This window comes from Panthera onca, chromosome C1, assembly GCF_046562875.1.
Source record: "Panthera onca isolate mPanOnc1 chromosome C1, mPanOnc1 haplotype 2, whole genome shotgun sequence".
NCBI lineage: Eukaryota > Metazoa > Chordata > Mammalia > Carnivora > Felidae > Panthera > Panthera onca.
In genome coordinates, this window is record NC_138346.1 from 668705 (window position 1) to 684538 (window position 15834).

The 15834-nt window shown below is 65.0% G+C and overlaps 2 protein-coding genes across 9 annotated transcripts in view; one reads left to right on the forward strand and one right to left on the reverse strand.

Moving 5' to 3' along the window:
- The first annotated feature begins 1099 nt into the window (after positions 1 to 1099).
- STK25 (serine/threonine kinase 25) lies at positions 1100 to 13168 on the forward strand. Its single transcript, XM_060624412.3, is given in 14 exon segments — positions 1100 to 1223; positions 1725 to 1847; positions 7029 to 7259; positions 7935 to 7991; positions 8449 to 8557; positions 9280 to 9437; positions 9521 to 9706; positions 10095 to 10240; positions 10473 to 10505; positions 10507 to 10550; positions 10553 to 10587; positions 10745 to 10816; positions 12349 to 12485; positions 12714 to 13168. Coding segments are annotated over 13 exon segments (1278 nt in total). The 5' UTR covers positions 1100 to 1223; positions 1725 to 1817; the 3' UTR covers positions 12754 to 13168.
- Positions 13169 to 13308: 140 nt separating this feature from the next.
- The window catches only part of FARP2 (FERM, ARH/RhoGEF and pleckstrin domain protein 2), a 104304-nt gene continuing 101778 nt past the window's right edge, over positions 13309 to 15834 (reverse strand). For 4 of the 8 annotated variants that reach the window (XM_060624404.2, XM_060624407.2, XM_060624406.2 and 1 more), the window contains 5 exons: positions 15537 to 15697; positions 14535 to 14642; positions 14163 to 14314; positions 13835 to 13900; positions 13309 to 13543 (listed from right to left, as the gene is read on the reverse strand). In XM_060624404.2, the coding sequence (XP_060480387.1) occupies positions 13477 to 13543; positions 13835 to 13900; positions 14163 to 14314; positions 14535 to 14642; positions 15537 to 15697 (554 nt within the window). In that variant the 3' untranslated portion in view covers positions 13309 to 13476. Of the gene's footprint in view, positions 13546 to 13786; positions 13901 to 14162; positions 14315 to 14534; positions 14863 to 15536; positions 15698 to 15834 lie in introns of those variants that run through there. The other 4 variants (XR_013557128.1, XR_009607504.2, XM_060624405.2 and 1 more) reach the window with 3 other exon arrangements.

Sequence of the window (15834 nt, forward strand, 5' to 3'; positions counted from 1 at the left end):
AGGCTCCATGCTGGGTGTGGACTTGGGACTTGAACACACCACCCAACACAGAACTTGGACTTGACCTCATCAAGATTGGGATGCTTAACTGACCAGCCACCCAGGAGCCCCTGCATAATGCTTTTAAAAGTTCATGTTGTAACACGTGTCAGAACGTAATTCCTTTTCTATTTTATTGTATTTTATTTACTTTAAATTGTGACGTAACACACATAAAATTTACCATCTTAAAAGTTGTAAGTACATTAGCATTGTTGTGCACTCAATCTCCAGAACTCTTTATTTTGTGAGACAGACTCTGTGTCGATTAAACAGTAACTCCCCCCATTTCCCCTCCCCCAGACCGTGGCACCCACCGTCTACTCTGTGTAAATATACTCCCTTTAGGGACTCCAGGTATGTGGACCCATGAAATAATTGGTCTTCTGTATCTGGCTTCTGTTACGCGGCATAATGCCCTCCAGGTTCATCCATGTTGTCGCAGCTGTCAGAATGTCCTTTTTCAGGCTGACTAGTATTCCACGGCTTTGCTACATCACGTTTTGTTTCTCCATCCCACCCTCCACGGTCACTTGAGTTGCTGCACTGGGCAGGGTCTCCAAAACAGGGTATCGGCGAAAGCCCTCCAAGGCGGAGGGGAGGAGGGAGAGCAGAGAGCGGGGAGGTGGGTGGAAGGGACCACCAGGAGGGAGGATAGAGAGGGGAAGAGAGGAGGGGAGGGGAGAGGAAGGCCGGAGGGGGATGGACGGGACTGGGAGGGAGGACGGAGAGGGGGTGGCGGGGGTAATGGAGGAGGCAGACGGGGACCGGGTGGGCGGGAAGGGGAGCGAGTCCACGGGTGGGAGGACGCATGCCCAAGGGCCCCCCCAACCCCCGGCTGCAGGACCCCTCCTGGCCCCGGCCCCGGCCCCGCCCCGGCCCGGCCCGCGGCCTGCTGGGAGACGTAGTGTAGAGGCGCTCAGGAAGCCCGACTCCGAGTCCCGGCGAGCCCCGCGACACCGCCCTGCCCCGTGGCTTGCCGGGACTTGTAGTCCAGAGCCGGCGGGCACCCGAGCGCGGAGCGAGCGGCGGGACTCGGTGTCCCAGAGAGCCCCGCGCCGGGCCACGACACCGCGCACCGCCTTCGCCGTCGCCGCCGCTGGGCTTTCTCCGGTCGCCGCCGCCACTGCCGCTCCTTCGCGGGCTGGAGGTCCGGGCGCTCCCCGGGCGAGAGGAGGCTGCGGGTGGGAGCCTTCGTGGGCACTGAGGAGCGGGCCGGGGGAGGCCGGGATGGAGCCCCCCGGAGGTGGGCGCGCTGCCGGGTGGGCCCGCGCCTGCGGCGGTTGGGGAGGGGGCCGGGCGGTGGGGGGGTGTCGGGCGGTTACGGACCGTGGGGCGAGCGGAGGGCGCTGAGGGAACTGGGGGCGGGGCTTGGCGGTGGGGGCAGGGCGCGGGGAGGGGGGAGAGGACGCTGGAGGTGGGGTTCGGGGTGGGGTAGGGCGCTGGGGGCGGGGCTCAGCGCTGGGGGGGTGTGAGGGGCGTGAAGGGGCTCGGGGACCCGGCCCTGGGCGGCTGGGGGAGTAGCGGTGGAGGGTCGGAGGCCAGAGCGCGGGCGGGAGAGGCTAAGAAGGGGGGCCCCGCTTGGTGAGGCCATCAAGGAACGAGACGGGTGGGGGCGCCTGGCCCCGGGGAGCCCCGTGTACCCCGAGCAGCACCAGCATCGAGCGCGCCTGCTGTCCTTCCAGTTGACTGAAGCGAGGGAGCCGGCTTCCAGAGCCTCGAGGCGGGATCTAGGGGCCTCGTGGGGTTGCAGCCGATGGTCTGAGGGCATCGCAGACATGGCTCACCTCAGGGGCTTCGCCAACCAGGTAAGGCTGGTTCCAGGATGGGGGGTGTGCGGCAGCGTGCCTGCCCCGCCCCCGCACGTGGGAGCGCCGACCGCCACGTCCCGGGAAGACGTTTATTTCACCCACGAGCGTGTCACCTGAAAAGCGCCTGGGCTTTAAGGAGAGCCGCCCGCTGAGGACCCCGCTCCTCCGGGGACCCCGAGGAGGGGGCAGTGCAGAGGGGCTGCTGCCTCGGGGCGGCTGGTGCGGGGTTTTGGGGGGCAGATGCGCGCAGACTTCTCAGAATAGAAGCCCCCCCCTCCCCCCCCACCGCGCCCCGCGCAGGAGTGGAGGGTGTGCGGAGGCTGACCTTGGGAGCAGAGCGGGGCCGGGTGGCGCCGGTGGGTTTGTCTGGGAACCTGGGTGGCTGCGTTTGCGGGGGCCGGGGCCGGGCCAGGGGCATGCCGGGCTGTGGCAGAGGCTGGGGGTTCCCTCCCTGGGGGCGCGATGAAGCAGCCTCGGGTGACTTGGTGTGTCGGGAGAGCTGAGGGCCCCAGTGTGCTTCTGTCGGGGTTTCTTGGGAAGGCTGCTCTAGGAGCGGTCACCTGGGCCGGAAGTGCCTGCCTGCAAGGTTCTTGTGCTTCCCCACCCGAACCACTTTGCGGTGTCACCGGCCGGCTCTGGGGGACCCCCCACATCCGGCCGGAGTCTGCCCGGAGCCGGCTGCTGGTGCTGGGACGTGGTGGCGGCAGCCAGCGTGGGGGCTTGTGGTTGGTTCCCCTCCCCGTTTGGTTGTCTCAAAACAAGGGCGATGGAGGCAGCATGAAGGGGACTTTTCCTAGGTGCTGGCCGTGTGGTCGTGTTCTCAGTGGGCTGGCTGCTGCAGGGTGATGGGATGGCCCGTTAGCCCCCCTCCGCCGGCATCTGCCCCGGGAAGGTGTGGACGGGGAAGCCTGTGGGGCTCCCATCGAGCAGCGCGTCCTGCACCAGCTGTGGCCACAGATGGGAACCGGGCCTCACCGGGTGATGCCGAATGGGGCTAGCAGATTCCTCTCTAGGCTTTGACATTTCTGTGTGGTAAGTCACATTACTGGTGCGCAGAGAAAACTCGGCCTCGAGCTTATTTTTAAGAGCCGCAGGGTACATTTTGCACCCAGAAAGAGCCTCCCTTGCCTTACCCCGCCCCGCCCCCCATCCTGCTGCTGGTGAGTGACAAGCTGCAGAGAAAGCACCGGAGAACCAAGCCGGGTGATGGTGAAGTGACTGTATCAAAGCTCACCTTGTAAGTTCCACGGCTGCAGCTCCCAAGTGCACAGAAAGCCCCAAAGCCGTGTGTGAAGGGCTTTGACGTTCATTGTCAAACTTAAGAGGCGCTTAGAAAGGTGCAGGTTAGAAAGAGAGAATTGATTTGGAGAAAAAACAACACTTTGGGTGACATTTACTTATTCAGTAAACGTTTATAGAGCGCTTGCCGCCAGTCTCTCTGCGCTAAGCCTTTTGCGTGTGTAGCTCTCGTGGTTCCCCTCAGCCTCACCACACAGGTGCTGTCGTCACCCTGGGTTTAAAACTCGGTGCTTAGAGATGTTAGTTGGCTAGAAAGCGGCAGGTCGAGGCCTCGAATCCAAGTGTACCTGGGGTGACGCTCCCAACCGTCCTGCAGTCCGATGGCAGGATGTGTCTGTCGTCACGGCTTCATTGTTTCTCCCAATGAATCAGAAATACCCTTTACCATTCTTCTTTTCCCTCTTAGAATACAGGAAGGAAAAAAAACTGTGGGAGTAGTTCCCGTGGGTTCCGGAAGTCGGAGCCCCGAGCTGCCCCCGTCCCCGTGTGCGGTCGGCGCTTTGTGTCGGCCCTCGGCGTCCAGATCAGACGGGGAGAAGGGACCCCTCAGGAACGAAGCCCCCTTTGTCCTTTCAGAGGCCAGTGGCAGGGAGCCTGTCAGCGTATCATTTTCTCTTGAGACAGTTGTCACTGTGGCTCCGTGGGGCAGTCCCTGCTTGGGGCAGTAGGCCGTGCTCCCCCACAGCCTGCCCTCCCGCCCTCCACATCTCTCCTCCTCCCTCCTCCCCCCCAGCTTGTTCCTGTGCTGCCACCTGTCGTGTGGTGGGTGGGGATGGCTTCGCTCCCCTCATTTCGTGAGGTGACATTAACGGCAGACACGCTGCCAGGCAGCGGCCACAGACCTGGCAGCCTCAGGGTTGGAGGACAAGGGTGTCAACCCCCAGAGCCAGTCGAGCTTTTGAGCTTTTACAGCATCGCCTGGAAAAGCAGCCCGAGGCCCCCAGACCCAGGAGCTACTTGCCTTTCCTTCTCCCGGCGGGGCTGGGAACAGGTGGGCCCTGTGACATTCTTGTAGTGTCAGGGCCGCAGCCAGGCGTGTGCACGTGTCACACTGTCTGCTGAGTTGACTGGCCTGCAGTCGGGGGGACTCCAGGAGTATGAGAGTCGGGGGTTGGGGCTCCCCGCCTTCCTTGCCAAGCCAGGAACTCTGGCTTAGGGTCCACCGTGTTCTCCCGGGCAGTGGGGGTCTGAGTGCCCCATCTGGGGGTTTCCCTTGTTGGGTTGCTGGCCCTGCGTGGAGAGGGCCGCGGTGTTCTCAGCAGGGCTGAGGGGAGCGGAGCAGGAGGACGTGTTGCCAGCAATTGCCTGAGGGTGGGAAGGGGACCCGCTGATTGGTGCTGCCTGCTGTCCGTCCCACCTCCAGCTCTTCTCTCAGGGCACCTTAGGAGAGGGACTTTCTTCGGCGACAGAGGACACAAGGTCAGGGCACCAGCTGGACTGGAGTTACTGGACAGCCGTCGTGGGGTATCCTGCAGGGCTGTGCCAGCCCTTCTGGGGCAGGGGACAGGCTGGCGGTCTGGTGGACCGCCGCCCCCGGCACTGAATAGGCGGTGACGGCTGAGTCGATGGCAAGAGCCTCTGGGAAGGTGCTGTTTGGGCCGATGCGGAAGGAGCAGGTCCGGGAGGGGCGTGTCCCAGACCATGCCCCACCGCGGCAGCCAGGGAACGGCGAGGTCCCCCACCGCTCGCGGAGAAGGCCCTCCGGCAGGAAGGTGTTCTTGTCCTGCCGCCGGCCGGTCACGTGTGGGGTCGCGTGTGGGGTCGCGTGTGGGGCCGGGGGTTGGCGGGATGGCGCAGGCGCCCTGCCGGGCCCTTCTTCCGGGTGGGGGTGGGTTCTGGCCACGTGATCCGCGCCACCCCCCCCTCCTGAACACAGCCAAGTGGCTGCAACTCGCGGCCACATGCCTAACCTGTCCTGGTTTTCTTGACATGCGCGGCAGGAATGGAGATGCCCGGCGGTTGGGCCCGAGGGACCCGAGTGGAGCTCAGCTCTGTGTCCTGCTGAAGCCTTCAGCCTTGGCTTGGGGACTCGGTGGTAACTCGACCGCGTGCACCCGCTGCGCCTTGTCCTCTACATGCACTGGCTTGGGGACTGGGCTGCTGGTTCTGGTGAGGAAGCGAGGAGGGCCACGTTCCTGAACCAGCTGGGCCAGCGTGTGGATGGAGCCCGGCCCAGCCCGCCCCGTCTGTGGGGACTGTGCTGAAGTGCTGCTCTGCCCCTTGGTCCCGGCCAGGCCCCGCTCCATCTGCTGTCCTGCGGGGCTCCTGGCACCCGACGGCCCCTGCTGTCCTGGCTCTCCGGGTGCTCGGAGTCAGGGCTGCTCACCTGTGGGCCTGCGTGCTGTCCCCTCCCTCCCGGTCGCACGCCTGCACGCCTCGGGAAGGCGGCTAATTAGCAGTTTCTGTTGACGCGTAGTCTCTGTCTGGAGCCGGTCGGGCCCGACGTGGAGCTTTGCTGGGGGTGAGCCCAAGGTGGGCTCCGTGTGTGTGCCGAGTCCACGCGTGGAGGGCTCAGCTCGGGACCGGGGGCGCCCACCCACCGCAGGATGGGCCGTCCCTCGGGCCGATGAGGCACGGGAAGCCGTACTTTTCTCCCTCGTGTACCCGGCGCCAAGATGCTCTGTTGCCAGTGGTGCTGGGGCCGTGGCAGCGGCCTCTGTGCCGGGAGGCGCCTCCTGGTGGATCCGAGTCTCGGGGTCTTGGAAAACCCTTTCTGCCTCTGCCTGGACAAGACGCTAGGCTCCCACCCTCCCGGCCCCCTGCGTCGCTCTGGGGCTGTGTGGACTGCTGCTGGCTCTCTGAGGACACAGTGGCTTGGCGTTCCCAAGAGAGTGCTGTTCTCGGGAGCCCGGGGGGCCACGTGCGCAGGGGTGTTGCCTCCTTCGGGCAGCCCCCCAAAGGCTGAGAGCCATCTCAGCCCCTGACGTGTGGAAGGTCGGCGTCAGGCGTGTGAGTGTCCGCCCACGGGCCGGCGGGTGCCCTCTGCCGGCTGCGCCCTGGTGCTCAGACCTCTGGGCGCTCTTTTTCAGGCTTTGAATTTAAGTCCGAGGACAGGACAGTGCGCTGGTTTTGCGTGGTACTTGAATATCCAGGATTAAGCGTCCAAGACAGCATCAGTTTTCAACTCCCCGCTGGTGTGAGGGTGGAGCTGTCTTGAGGACTGATTTGGGGACCAGAAGGGAAGCCGTTTCCGGGGGGTGTGGCTCCCAGGTGGGCAGGGAGAACCGGCTGACGCCATAGACTCTTGCTCAGGAGGAGTTCGGGGGGGGGGTCCGGGGAACCGAGAGAGCCGGTACCTCCCTCTCCCGCCCCCGAGTCTAGCTGGGGTGTGTTTGTTACAAACGAAGAGGCAGCATGGGTACGTTCTTGCGAACTAGGCCTCTGGTTCGCGAGACTGCGTTGGTGCTGTCCCCACTGTCCCCGCTGTCCTATGGGATAGCCTCGCTGCCCCCAAGTCCCCATTTCCTACCCACGTATCCCCTTTAAACTTGTCCTTGTGCCTCACTTGGCCCTCCCCACGTGTCCACGTGTGGGGTGTGGGCAGATAGGGCATGACCTTCATGGTCTCTCCACCTGCTCCACAGCCTGGTCCCCTGGCTGCTGCGGGGGCCTCTGTGCTCCTTTGTGGGGAGGGTACGTTTAGGTTTCCTGAACAAAGAGGTAAAAGCAGCAAGGAGAGGGGTGCCTGGCCGGCTCAGTCAGAAGACTGCGACTCTTGATCTTGGGGTTGTGAGTTCAAGCCCCACAGTGGGTGTAGAGATTATTTAAAAAGCGTAAACTTAAAAAAAAATGTGGGTGGGCTCCCTAGCTCCTCATTTTGGGGACTGCCACCTCCTCCAGCAGGGTCACCCTCAGTCTGCCTGCTCCGTGTCTCTACAGCACTCACGCGTGGACCCCGAGGAGCTCTTCACCAAGCTCGACCGTATCGGCAAGGGCTCCTTTGGGGAGGTATACAAGGGGATCGACAACCGCACCAAGGAGGTGGTGGCCATCAAGATCATCGACCTGGAGGAGGCCGAGGATGAGATCGAGGACATCCAGCAGGAAATCACTGTGCTCAGCCAGTGTGACAGTCCCTACATCACCCGCTACTTCGGCTCCTACCTGAAGGTGCCTGTGGGGTGGGGGCTCGCTCCACGCCAGGCCTGCGCTTGGGTAGATGCCCGTGACCGCCGCCCCCCACCCAGGCTGCCTCCAGAGAGGCAGAAAGTCCCTGTACCTGCTCGGGAGGCCCGGGCTGGGTCTGCCCCACATGGGGACGGTGGGGACAGGCCGGGTCTGAACGACGAGGGCACTCAAGAAACGACAGTCCCGAGGGCCAGGTGGGCATGTAGGACATGAATGCGACCTAGTTGGCTCTGCAGTGGCCGTGGGGTCTCACTTCCTGGCCGTGCCGTCTCCCGGGCCAGGGCAGCCCCACCGCACAGCGCCTTTGAGCCCACCCCCCGCTCTGCCCTTGGGGGCCCGCCCAGGGGGACGCCTGGGTGCAGGTGCCCGCAGGCCGAGTGCCGGCTGGACATGTCATTCCTGCGGCCTGGTTCCCGTTGGGGTACTGGCATGGGGGACCTGGCCACCGGCCCGAGCACTGGGTCCATCTACGCACACACACATCAGGGGTGTGACAGGAGGGGGGGCTGGATAGGGGCCCCTGGGGCCCTTTTGCGGTGGGTCCCTGAGGGTCGGTCCCTGAGGGTTCCTGAGGGCTGGAGGCCTGAGTCTCCCCTGACGGGGAGTGTGTGTCTTGGGGCCGTGGCCTCGAGCTCATGGGCGTTTCTCTGGGCCCAGGGCACGAAGCTGTGGATCATCATGGAGTATCTGGGCGGAGGCTCCGCGTTGGACCTGGTGAGGCATAGGCTGCGGCAGTGGGCGGCTTGTCGTGGGCAGGAGTGGACACAGGAGGTGGCTGTGGGGCTTGGGGCAGCAGCCCTGGACCCACTGCCTGAGGACCCCCGGCTCCTGTGGGCCTCCGGTCCTTGGCTGTTTCGGTGTGGTGCGTGCTAAGAGCCTTCTCAGCCCAGAAGTGAACTGGGGTCCATTTCCACTGGTTTCCCGGGGGTTCTGGGCTGGTGGGGTGCAGGCGGGCCAGCGCCCCCAGGTACGTGGGCTCGGCAGTGGCCGGGACCCCCTTCGTGCCAGCGGAGAGAACGGTAGATGCCGTCTGGAGAGAGCCTCCCCCCCTCCCACCTGACTCAGCATCTGAAGTCCACTTATCCCCTGGCGGAGGCCGCGGCCGTGGGGCTGGGATTGGCGTGTGCCAGTGGGGGTGCCTGAGGCCCTGCCGTCCCTTCTCTGCCTGCAGCTGAAACCCGGGCCCCTGGAGGAGACGTACATCGCCACCATCCTGCGGGAGATCCTGAAGGGCCTGGACTACTTGCACTCGGAGCGCAAGATCCACCGAGACATCAAAGGTCCCCGGGGGCGCGGCCCCTGTCCCTCGTCCCCGTCCCCTCCAGACCCTAGAAGCGCCAGGGTGCGAGGTGGAGGTCGCTGCGAGGGGTGTGCGGCTGGCGGTACTGGGGGGTCTGGGATGTGGGGACCCTTGTAGTTCGGCGCTTCTGGCCTGAACTCCCTTGGGCCGTCCGACGCCGAGCGGTGCCGTCTCGCTCTGTTCCTGAAGACGCTGCCAGTAACAGAACTTTCCGAGTATGTTGTGCCCGTACGGTGGGGACACCACCTCTGCTCCTCGGGTCGGAAGGGACCTGATTAAAGCAGACGTGTGGATTTTTTGCTCGTGGTCTCCTGAGCGCCCAGTGTGTGCTCCAGCGGCCCCGCCGTGGGAGCCGGCCCTGCCAGGGGCAGCCGGGGGTGTGAGGGCGAGGGCCAGAGTCACCTCTGCCTGCTTTGCCGTTCGGGAGAAAAGGGCGGCGGCTCTGTTCTTGGGGTTTGTCATATAAGGCCCACTCTGGGAAGGCCTGGACCTCGTGCCCAGGCGGGCCCCTCCCGCAGCCACCCCCCGGCCGTGCACGTGGTCCTGGGTGCCTGGCCTGCCGGGTGCCGAGGAGAGCTAAGGTCCCTGAGCCGGACCTGCTGGCGTCCCCAGGTAGACCTGTGCTTCCTCAGGCAGCTGTGTGCAGGGGGAGGGGCCCTGCGCGGTGCTGAGGGTGACCCCCTACCGTCCTGTGTCGAGCAGCCGCCAACGTGCTGCTCTCAGAGCAGGGTGACGTGAAGCTGGCCGACTTCGGCGTGGCGGGGCAGCTCACAGACACACAGATCAAGAGGAACACGTTTGTGGGCACCCCCTTCTGGATGGCGCCCGAGGTCATCAAGCAGTCGGCCTACGACTTCAAGGTGGGTGCGGCGGGCGGCAGGGGGGCCACCGCGTGGCTTGGGACCCCCCCGGCGGCAACAGTCCCGTATGGGTCTCCGTCCAGGCTGACATCTGGTCGTTGGGCATCACGGCCATCGAGCTGGCCAAGGGCGAGCCTCCGAACTCTGACCTCCACCCCATGCGTGTCTTGTTCCTGATTCCCAAGAACAGCCCGCCCACCCTGGAGGGCCACCACAGCAAGCCTTTCAAGGAGTTTGTGGAAGCCTGCCTCAACAAAGACCCCCGATTCGTAAGGCCTGTCTCACCCTGGCCGCTGGGGCCCTGGCTCTGTGGGGTGGGCCGGGAGGAGGCCTGAGCGGCCGAAGGCGGTAGGGGCGGCTCTGGGACCGGGCCCCAGAGAACGGCCCCGTGGGCGGGGACGGGGCCTGAGGCCCCTTCCTTGCGCCCGGCCTCGCCCAGCCCCGAGCGCCTCCCGATCCAGAGCGGGCCCTGGCCAGGGGCTGAGGTCTGGGGGAGCTCGTGGCGGGTGTTTACCTGGTGTGGAGGGGATGTGTTCCACCCCAGCCTGCTGGTGGCCTCGTCCCTGTGGTCCCCGGGGGGAGCTGTGAGCTCCGGGAGTGTAAAGGCAGAGCTCAGCTGTCCCTGGCGTCCGCTGACCTGTGCCCTTCCTTCGGCAGCGGCCCACTGCCAAGGAGCTGCTGAAGCACAAGTTCATCACCCGCTACACCAAGAAGACCTCCTTCCTCACTGAGCTCATTGACCGCTACAAGCGCTGGAAGTCGGAGGGGCACGGCGAGGAGTCCAGCTCCGAGGACTCCGACATGTAAGGGCCCTTCCGGGGGTCACGCCCCCTGATGGCCGTGGGCCTTGTGCCGTGGCGGGGGTGGGGGTGGGGGGTCAGTGGGCCCCTAGGGCCCCGGGGCGGGCCTACTTGACATTCAGGGCCATGAGGTTGCCTCCAAAATAAACGGGGAGACTAAGGGCAGGTGTGGGCCTTGGGACCCCCAAATCCCAGCCCCCATGCTCCTCATGACCCTTCTCACCTTCCACCGTAGTGACGGAGACACTGAGGATGGAGAGCAGGGCCCCCTCTGGACGTTCCCCCCCACCATCCGGCCGAGCCCCCACAGCAAGGTGCACAAGGGCACAGCCCTGCACGGCTCCCAGAAGGTCTGACCTGGCTGGGGGGTGGGGGGCAGGCACCCAGGCCTGGACACCTCACGGGCTGCACCTTTTAAGGAGGTCAGAAAGCTGGGAGGGGGGCGGGGCACGCCTGACCCTGGGGCACACTCGCTCTCATCACCCTGCCGGGGCTTTGACTTGGCAGTCTGCGGAGCCCGCCAAGAGGCAGCCGAGGTCCCAGTGCCTGTCCACGCTGGTCCGGCCTGTCTTTGGAGAGGTAAGGGCCAGGTCAGGGGGTCCCCTGGGGCAGGAGGCTATCGTGCTTCCCTGCACACGCTGTCCCCACATTGCGACCTTGAGACCTTGAGGTTTATCAGGAGGTGTGCTGGCCAGCCCCCCCCCCCGCCGTGTGGGGCTTCTGGGCCCCTTGAAGCCCATTGTGGTTGGACCTGGACCTGGGGGCCAGGCTTTCTGAGCAAAGCAGAAGCGGCCAGGAGAAAAAGTACTTTAATGTGACCTCCCTGAGTTCTCCCCCTGCTGTGGTGGTTTGGGGTCTCAGGATGGCTCTGATCGAAAACTGTGACTTTTATTTTGAACTGCAAACGCATGGGATGGTCATCTGTTGAGACAGAGCCTGGGAGGTTCAGTTCTCAGTGCTGGATGTCAGGCTCAGGGCAGGGAGGCCTCAAGGGTCATGTGACCCTGCACGTTACCTACCAGTGGGGGGTCGATAGCACCCCAGGGACCCCCACACCCTGGACTTGGGGCTGGCAGTAGGTCAGGGGCCCAGTTCCCACCGCAGGCCCAGAGAGGGAGGAACGGGGTGCTGAGAGCCTTCCTGAGGCAAGTGGGCCCTGGGGTATCCGCTGGGGGGCAATGGGTAGAGGCGGGAGAGCTCCCACCTGGAGGGGCCTGATATGCAGGGGAGGAGGTTGGGGAGGAGCAGGTGGCCAGAGCGGTACTGTCCGGCCATGGACCAGGAGCTTGGGCTCAGCTGGGACACGTCCCCACACTGGGGAGGGAGGCGGCCAGTGTCAGAGGAGGGCCGGGGCTGTTAGCGCCCTGGGCCGCTTGGAATGTATAGAGTGGAGGGGTGGGGCCCTGGGCTGCTGGAGCCCCTGCACCGTGTGTGATGGCGCGTGTGTGGGGAGGTTGGGGGGGAAGCATAGCCTCATCAGGTGGTCGGGGCCCCCCTGTGGGGCCTGATTCTGTGGGCGGGGCCTGAGGTGGAGGCCGCTGGACGGGGTGTGCTAGGAGGCACCCTTGTAGTTTCTGTGAGGGGTGTGGCAGGGGACCCGGGTGACCTGCTTCTAATCCCCAGGGCGGTGATGCCTCCCTCTGGTTCTCACAGCCCCCGGCGGTGGTGGGGCCCAGGGTCAGGATGCCTTGATCTGGCTGTGCTGCGCACTGAGGGGCTTCTGGGCTGTTCTCTCAAGTTTGCGGGGCCTGAGGCACGGGGTTTCTGTGACCCTTGGGAGGAAGCCACGTGGTCAGCCTGGCCCACTGTAGCGTGACGGTGACAGGCCAGTAGAGACCCCTCTCGAGAGCGGAGTTGGGAGATTCCCTCGGGCGCGGGGGTGGGGCAGCATCTGTCTTTGCGGGAGCCCCGGGTTTGGCCTAAGCGGTCCCAGGAACCCCGGGGGACCCGGCCCACCCTAGCTCTGCGGTGGACCGACAGCTGGGGTCCCGCAAACGCAGGTCACAGCGAGGGGCCGGGAAGCCTTCCGCGGGAGCTTCCTTGTGGGAGCGTCAGAGCCGAGGGCCCCGGGGTCGGCAGTTCCGGTCAGGCTCCCGGTGGTCTCTCCACAGCTCAAGGAGAAGCACAGGCAGAGCGGCGGAGGCGTGGGGGCGCTGGAGGAGCTCGAGAACGCCTTCAGCCTGGCCGAGGAGTCCTGCCCTGGCATCTCGGACAAGCTGATGGCGCACCTGGTGGAACGCGTGCAGAGGTGAGGCCCGGGGCGCCGGCCTCGTCTGCGTCGGCTTCTCTTTTTCTTTCCTCTGGAGCCTCGGGGCCTGCGAGGAGAGGCCGCGGCCCCCGCGGCCCCCGGCGGACTGTGCTCAGAGGCTCGGGTCAGAACGCGGGCCGCCCCCTCCCTCGGCATCCCGGAGCCCCCACCCTGCCCGGGGCCGCGCCCCTCCTGGCCGGGAGTGACCGGGTCTCCCCCGCTCCGCAGGTTTTCCCACAACAGAAACCACCTGACGTCATCCCGCTGAAGGCGCTGCTGCTTGAGAAGTGGGGAGAAGGGTCTTTGTGTGGAGCCCCCTGTGCTGTCGTGGCCACGTGGGCCTCACTGCCGGGTCACTGCCCCCCACCCGCGCAGAGGGTCCCTCTTCCACGTCCCCTCCTGGCAGCGGAGCACCGACAGGTGACCACGTGGCACGAGGAGCAGAGACTGTCGGGGCAGCCCTGCCTCCTCCCCTGCCTGGGGCCCACCGAGGCCGCGCCGGGCCCAGGTTTGCTTCGTGTCGCATTACCGTGTCTCCCAAGGACTCGTTTCGGCCAGGACTTTTTTTTTTTTTTTTTAAAGAAAACGAACTTCCTGCTTCCCTAAATGTTCTGAGGTTAAGGTGTTAGTTTTCATAGAACGTCGAGAGGCTCGGGCCACTTTCAATAAAAACCTGAATCGGACAGATGCTGGTGGTGGGCGGGGGCCCCGGTTCTGGCTTCTGAGTCCTTATCATGGCACAGGGTGACCCTGTGGTCCACTGGCAGGAGAGCAGGGGAGAAACTCTTTATCTTGGACCGCACGCACGTTTGCATGGACAGACTAACAGAGCCCGTGTCCGTTTACTTTGATTTGTGAGGAAACCCTGGGGAACCGAGAAACTCTAGGCCCTTGCCCTCCCGGGACCAGGTGGGAACTTTGGTGTCCTCTCCTCCAGAGGGCTGTGGGGCGGGCTCCAGAGTGGCTGCTGCTGGACTTGCGTGGACACGTGTCACCTGGCGTGCAGCTGTGGGGCCCACCCTGGTTCCCGTTCCGGGCCGGTCCTCGGCGGAGCGCTGCTCTGGAAGAGGAGAGGGCAGGGGAGCGTGGGGTGCGGCCACCATCCCTGAGCCGGGCCCGCCTTTTTGTGTGTCCTTCCCGGTGCCCACTGGGTCTCGGGATGACGGCCCTCCCAGAGGTCACTGTGAGGCGTCCCCACGCTGTCCTGCCCCACCTATCCTACGCCGGGGACCCGAGGAGACCACAGCCACCCCTTGTGCCGTGGGGAAGACGGGACCCGCGGTCACGGGGGATGTGCTGACCCTGCTCTGCTTCTTGGTTCTGCCCTCCTCGGGCAGGGCGGGCTTCACGCCTCGTCCTCGGGGCGCCTGGCCCTCCCGGGTGAGCTGCTGGCGCTCTCGATCACCTCCATCCACCTGGAGAAGAGGCTGGGCCGTCAGAAGTTCCCAAGATGCTCACTCGGATTTCAGGGTGTGCCCTGGTCACACCAGTGGCCTTGTGCTCAAATAACTCCCCAGGGGTAACCCCAGGCACGGAGCGAACGGACCAGCCAGCCCTTCTGGAGGCGGCACCCAGCCCTTCTCTCCAGGGCTCAGAGCGCCTACCTCCGGCACCCTCTGTAACAACAGGAGACCCGCGGGGACAGCGGCCGACCGTGGCCGCCTGCCACAGGATTACCTCTCAAACGTGTACTTGCTCTCAGCCCGGAAGAAGTAGACGTGGGACTTGAACTGGAGCTTGAAGACGTGCTCCTTGTGGACGCAGTCGGCCTCCTTGGGGACGCTGACACTGTAGCCCAGCAGCGGGAGGCTGGCCAGGGGGTAGTCGTCCTGCAAGGTGGCACGCGGCTCAGTGGATGCGCCCCCTCCCCCTCCCCCCCCCCCCCGCGACCACCGCCGAACCAGCTCTCCCCGTCGGGACTGAATGCCCTGTGGGATCGGGCAGAGGAGCCGGGAGGCCGTGCTCTCCTGTGCTAGGAGCAGGGGCCGCTGTCTGCCAGTGCCACGGGCACAGCCGCCTCCCCGCCCCGGCTCCGTCCAGCACCTTTACCTGATGAGTTTTGTAGAAGAACAAACAGAAGTTGGTAAAAACCACCCAGAGCTTCTGCCAGCCGTTACTGTTTTTGAATTTTCTCAGCAGGTATCCTGAAAGCTGGTTCTATGGGAAAGAAAGACACCGGTACTGGTTAGCGTCCTGGGACTCTGTCCCGGAGCACCTGCTACCCCAAAGCGCGCGTCGGCCCCCGAGGGCTTTCTTGGCTGTGGCCTTGACTACACTTTCCTGAGCGGCAGCTTCCTTCGCCAGGGCTCTGGGTCGTCAGTCTGTTCATAGTCTGACAGAAGGAGGTTTACAGATGTGGGGGGTGAGGTCCCAGGCGCTAAGTAGAAGGACACGAAGTTTCTTTTCCCTGTTTATAACCTCCCCAGCCATGACCCTCATAAACCCGATGCTGCAACAGGCCACGTGGAGCCAAGTTAGCACGGTCCCGACGAGACAGCCTGGCCCTGAGCGTGGCGTCCTGACCCAGGATGGCCCCTGTGGCCAGTGGCCCCGCCTCTCCCTTGTAACCCTGACTGTGCTCACGAGGGCCCTGCAGGGACGCCTTCAGCCCGCACTCCTCGCCCCGGGCTCGTGGGGCCTGGCGTGCTGGCGGCGCTCTGCCCTTTCGGTGGGCCCTACCTTTCGGGCCCCGGCTGACGGGGGAGCCCGGGGCTCTGACGGCTTCCTCACTTGGCTCTGCCTCAGGTACGACAGGAGCCCAAAACCCACAGCGAATGGGAGGCGGCCTGGGGGCCGAAGGGCTGGAGCACGAAGTGGCCGCTCCGGGTGATGGAGGTGGGAGGGGAGGCGGCAGCCCCCACGAGACCGCCCTTTCCGGAGAACCCCAGGGACGCTGTCCGCCTGGCTCCTCCCGCACGGAACTAATCTCGTGGGCCTGCACAAGCCCTGATGGTCACGGTCAGCCCGCAGCCTGGTGGCCCCCTGCTCTGCCCGGTCCAGCCCTCCTCCCCTGTAGCCAGCGCAAGCAGAGGGCGCTTGGGGCCGCCGTACCTCGACGGCCGCGCTCTGGTCGGCTCTGGAGACGCTGGTGTTCCGGTACCAGCACACGTGCACTGTGGTGTTGGCCCGGTGCTGGCCCTGCCCCTCCAGGGACCCGTGGACGCCATGAGTGTCTTCGGACTCTTTTTCCGGAGAGACCTCCTCAGAGGACCCTGGGGAAGGAGTCGGCCCTCTGCTCAGAGGGAAACGGGAGCACGGGGCGAGTAGGGTGGGGGTGGGGGGTGCTTTTGGTCCGGTGCTCTGGACTGGGGGACGAGGGAAGCCTGCAGCCCGGGTCAGCAATGGGCGG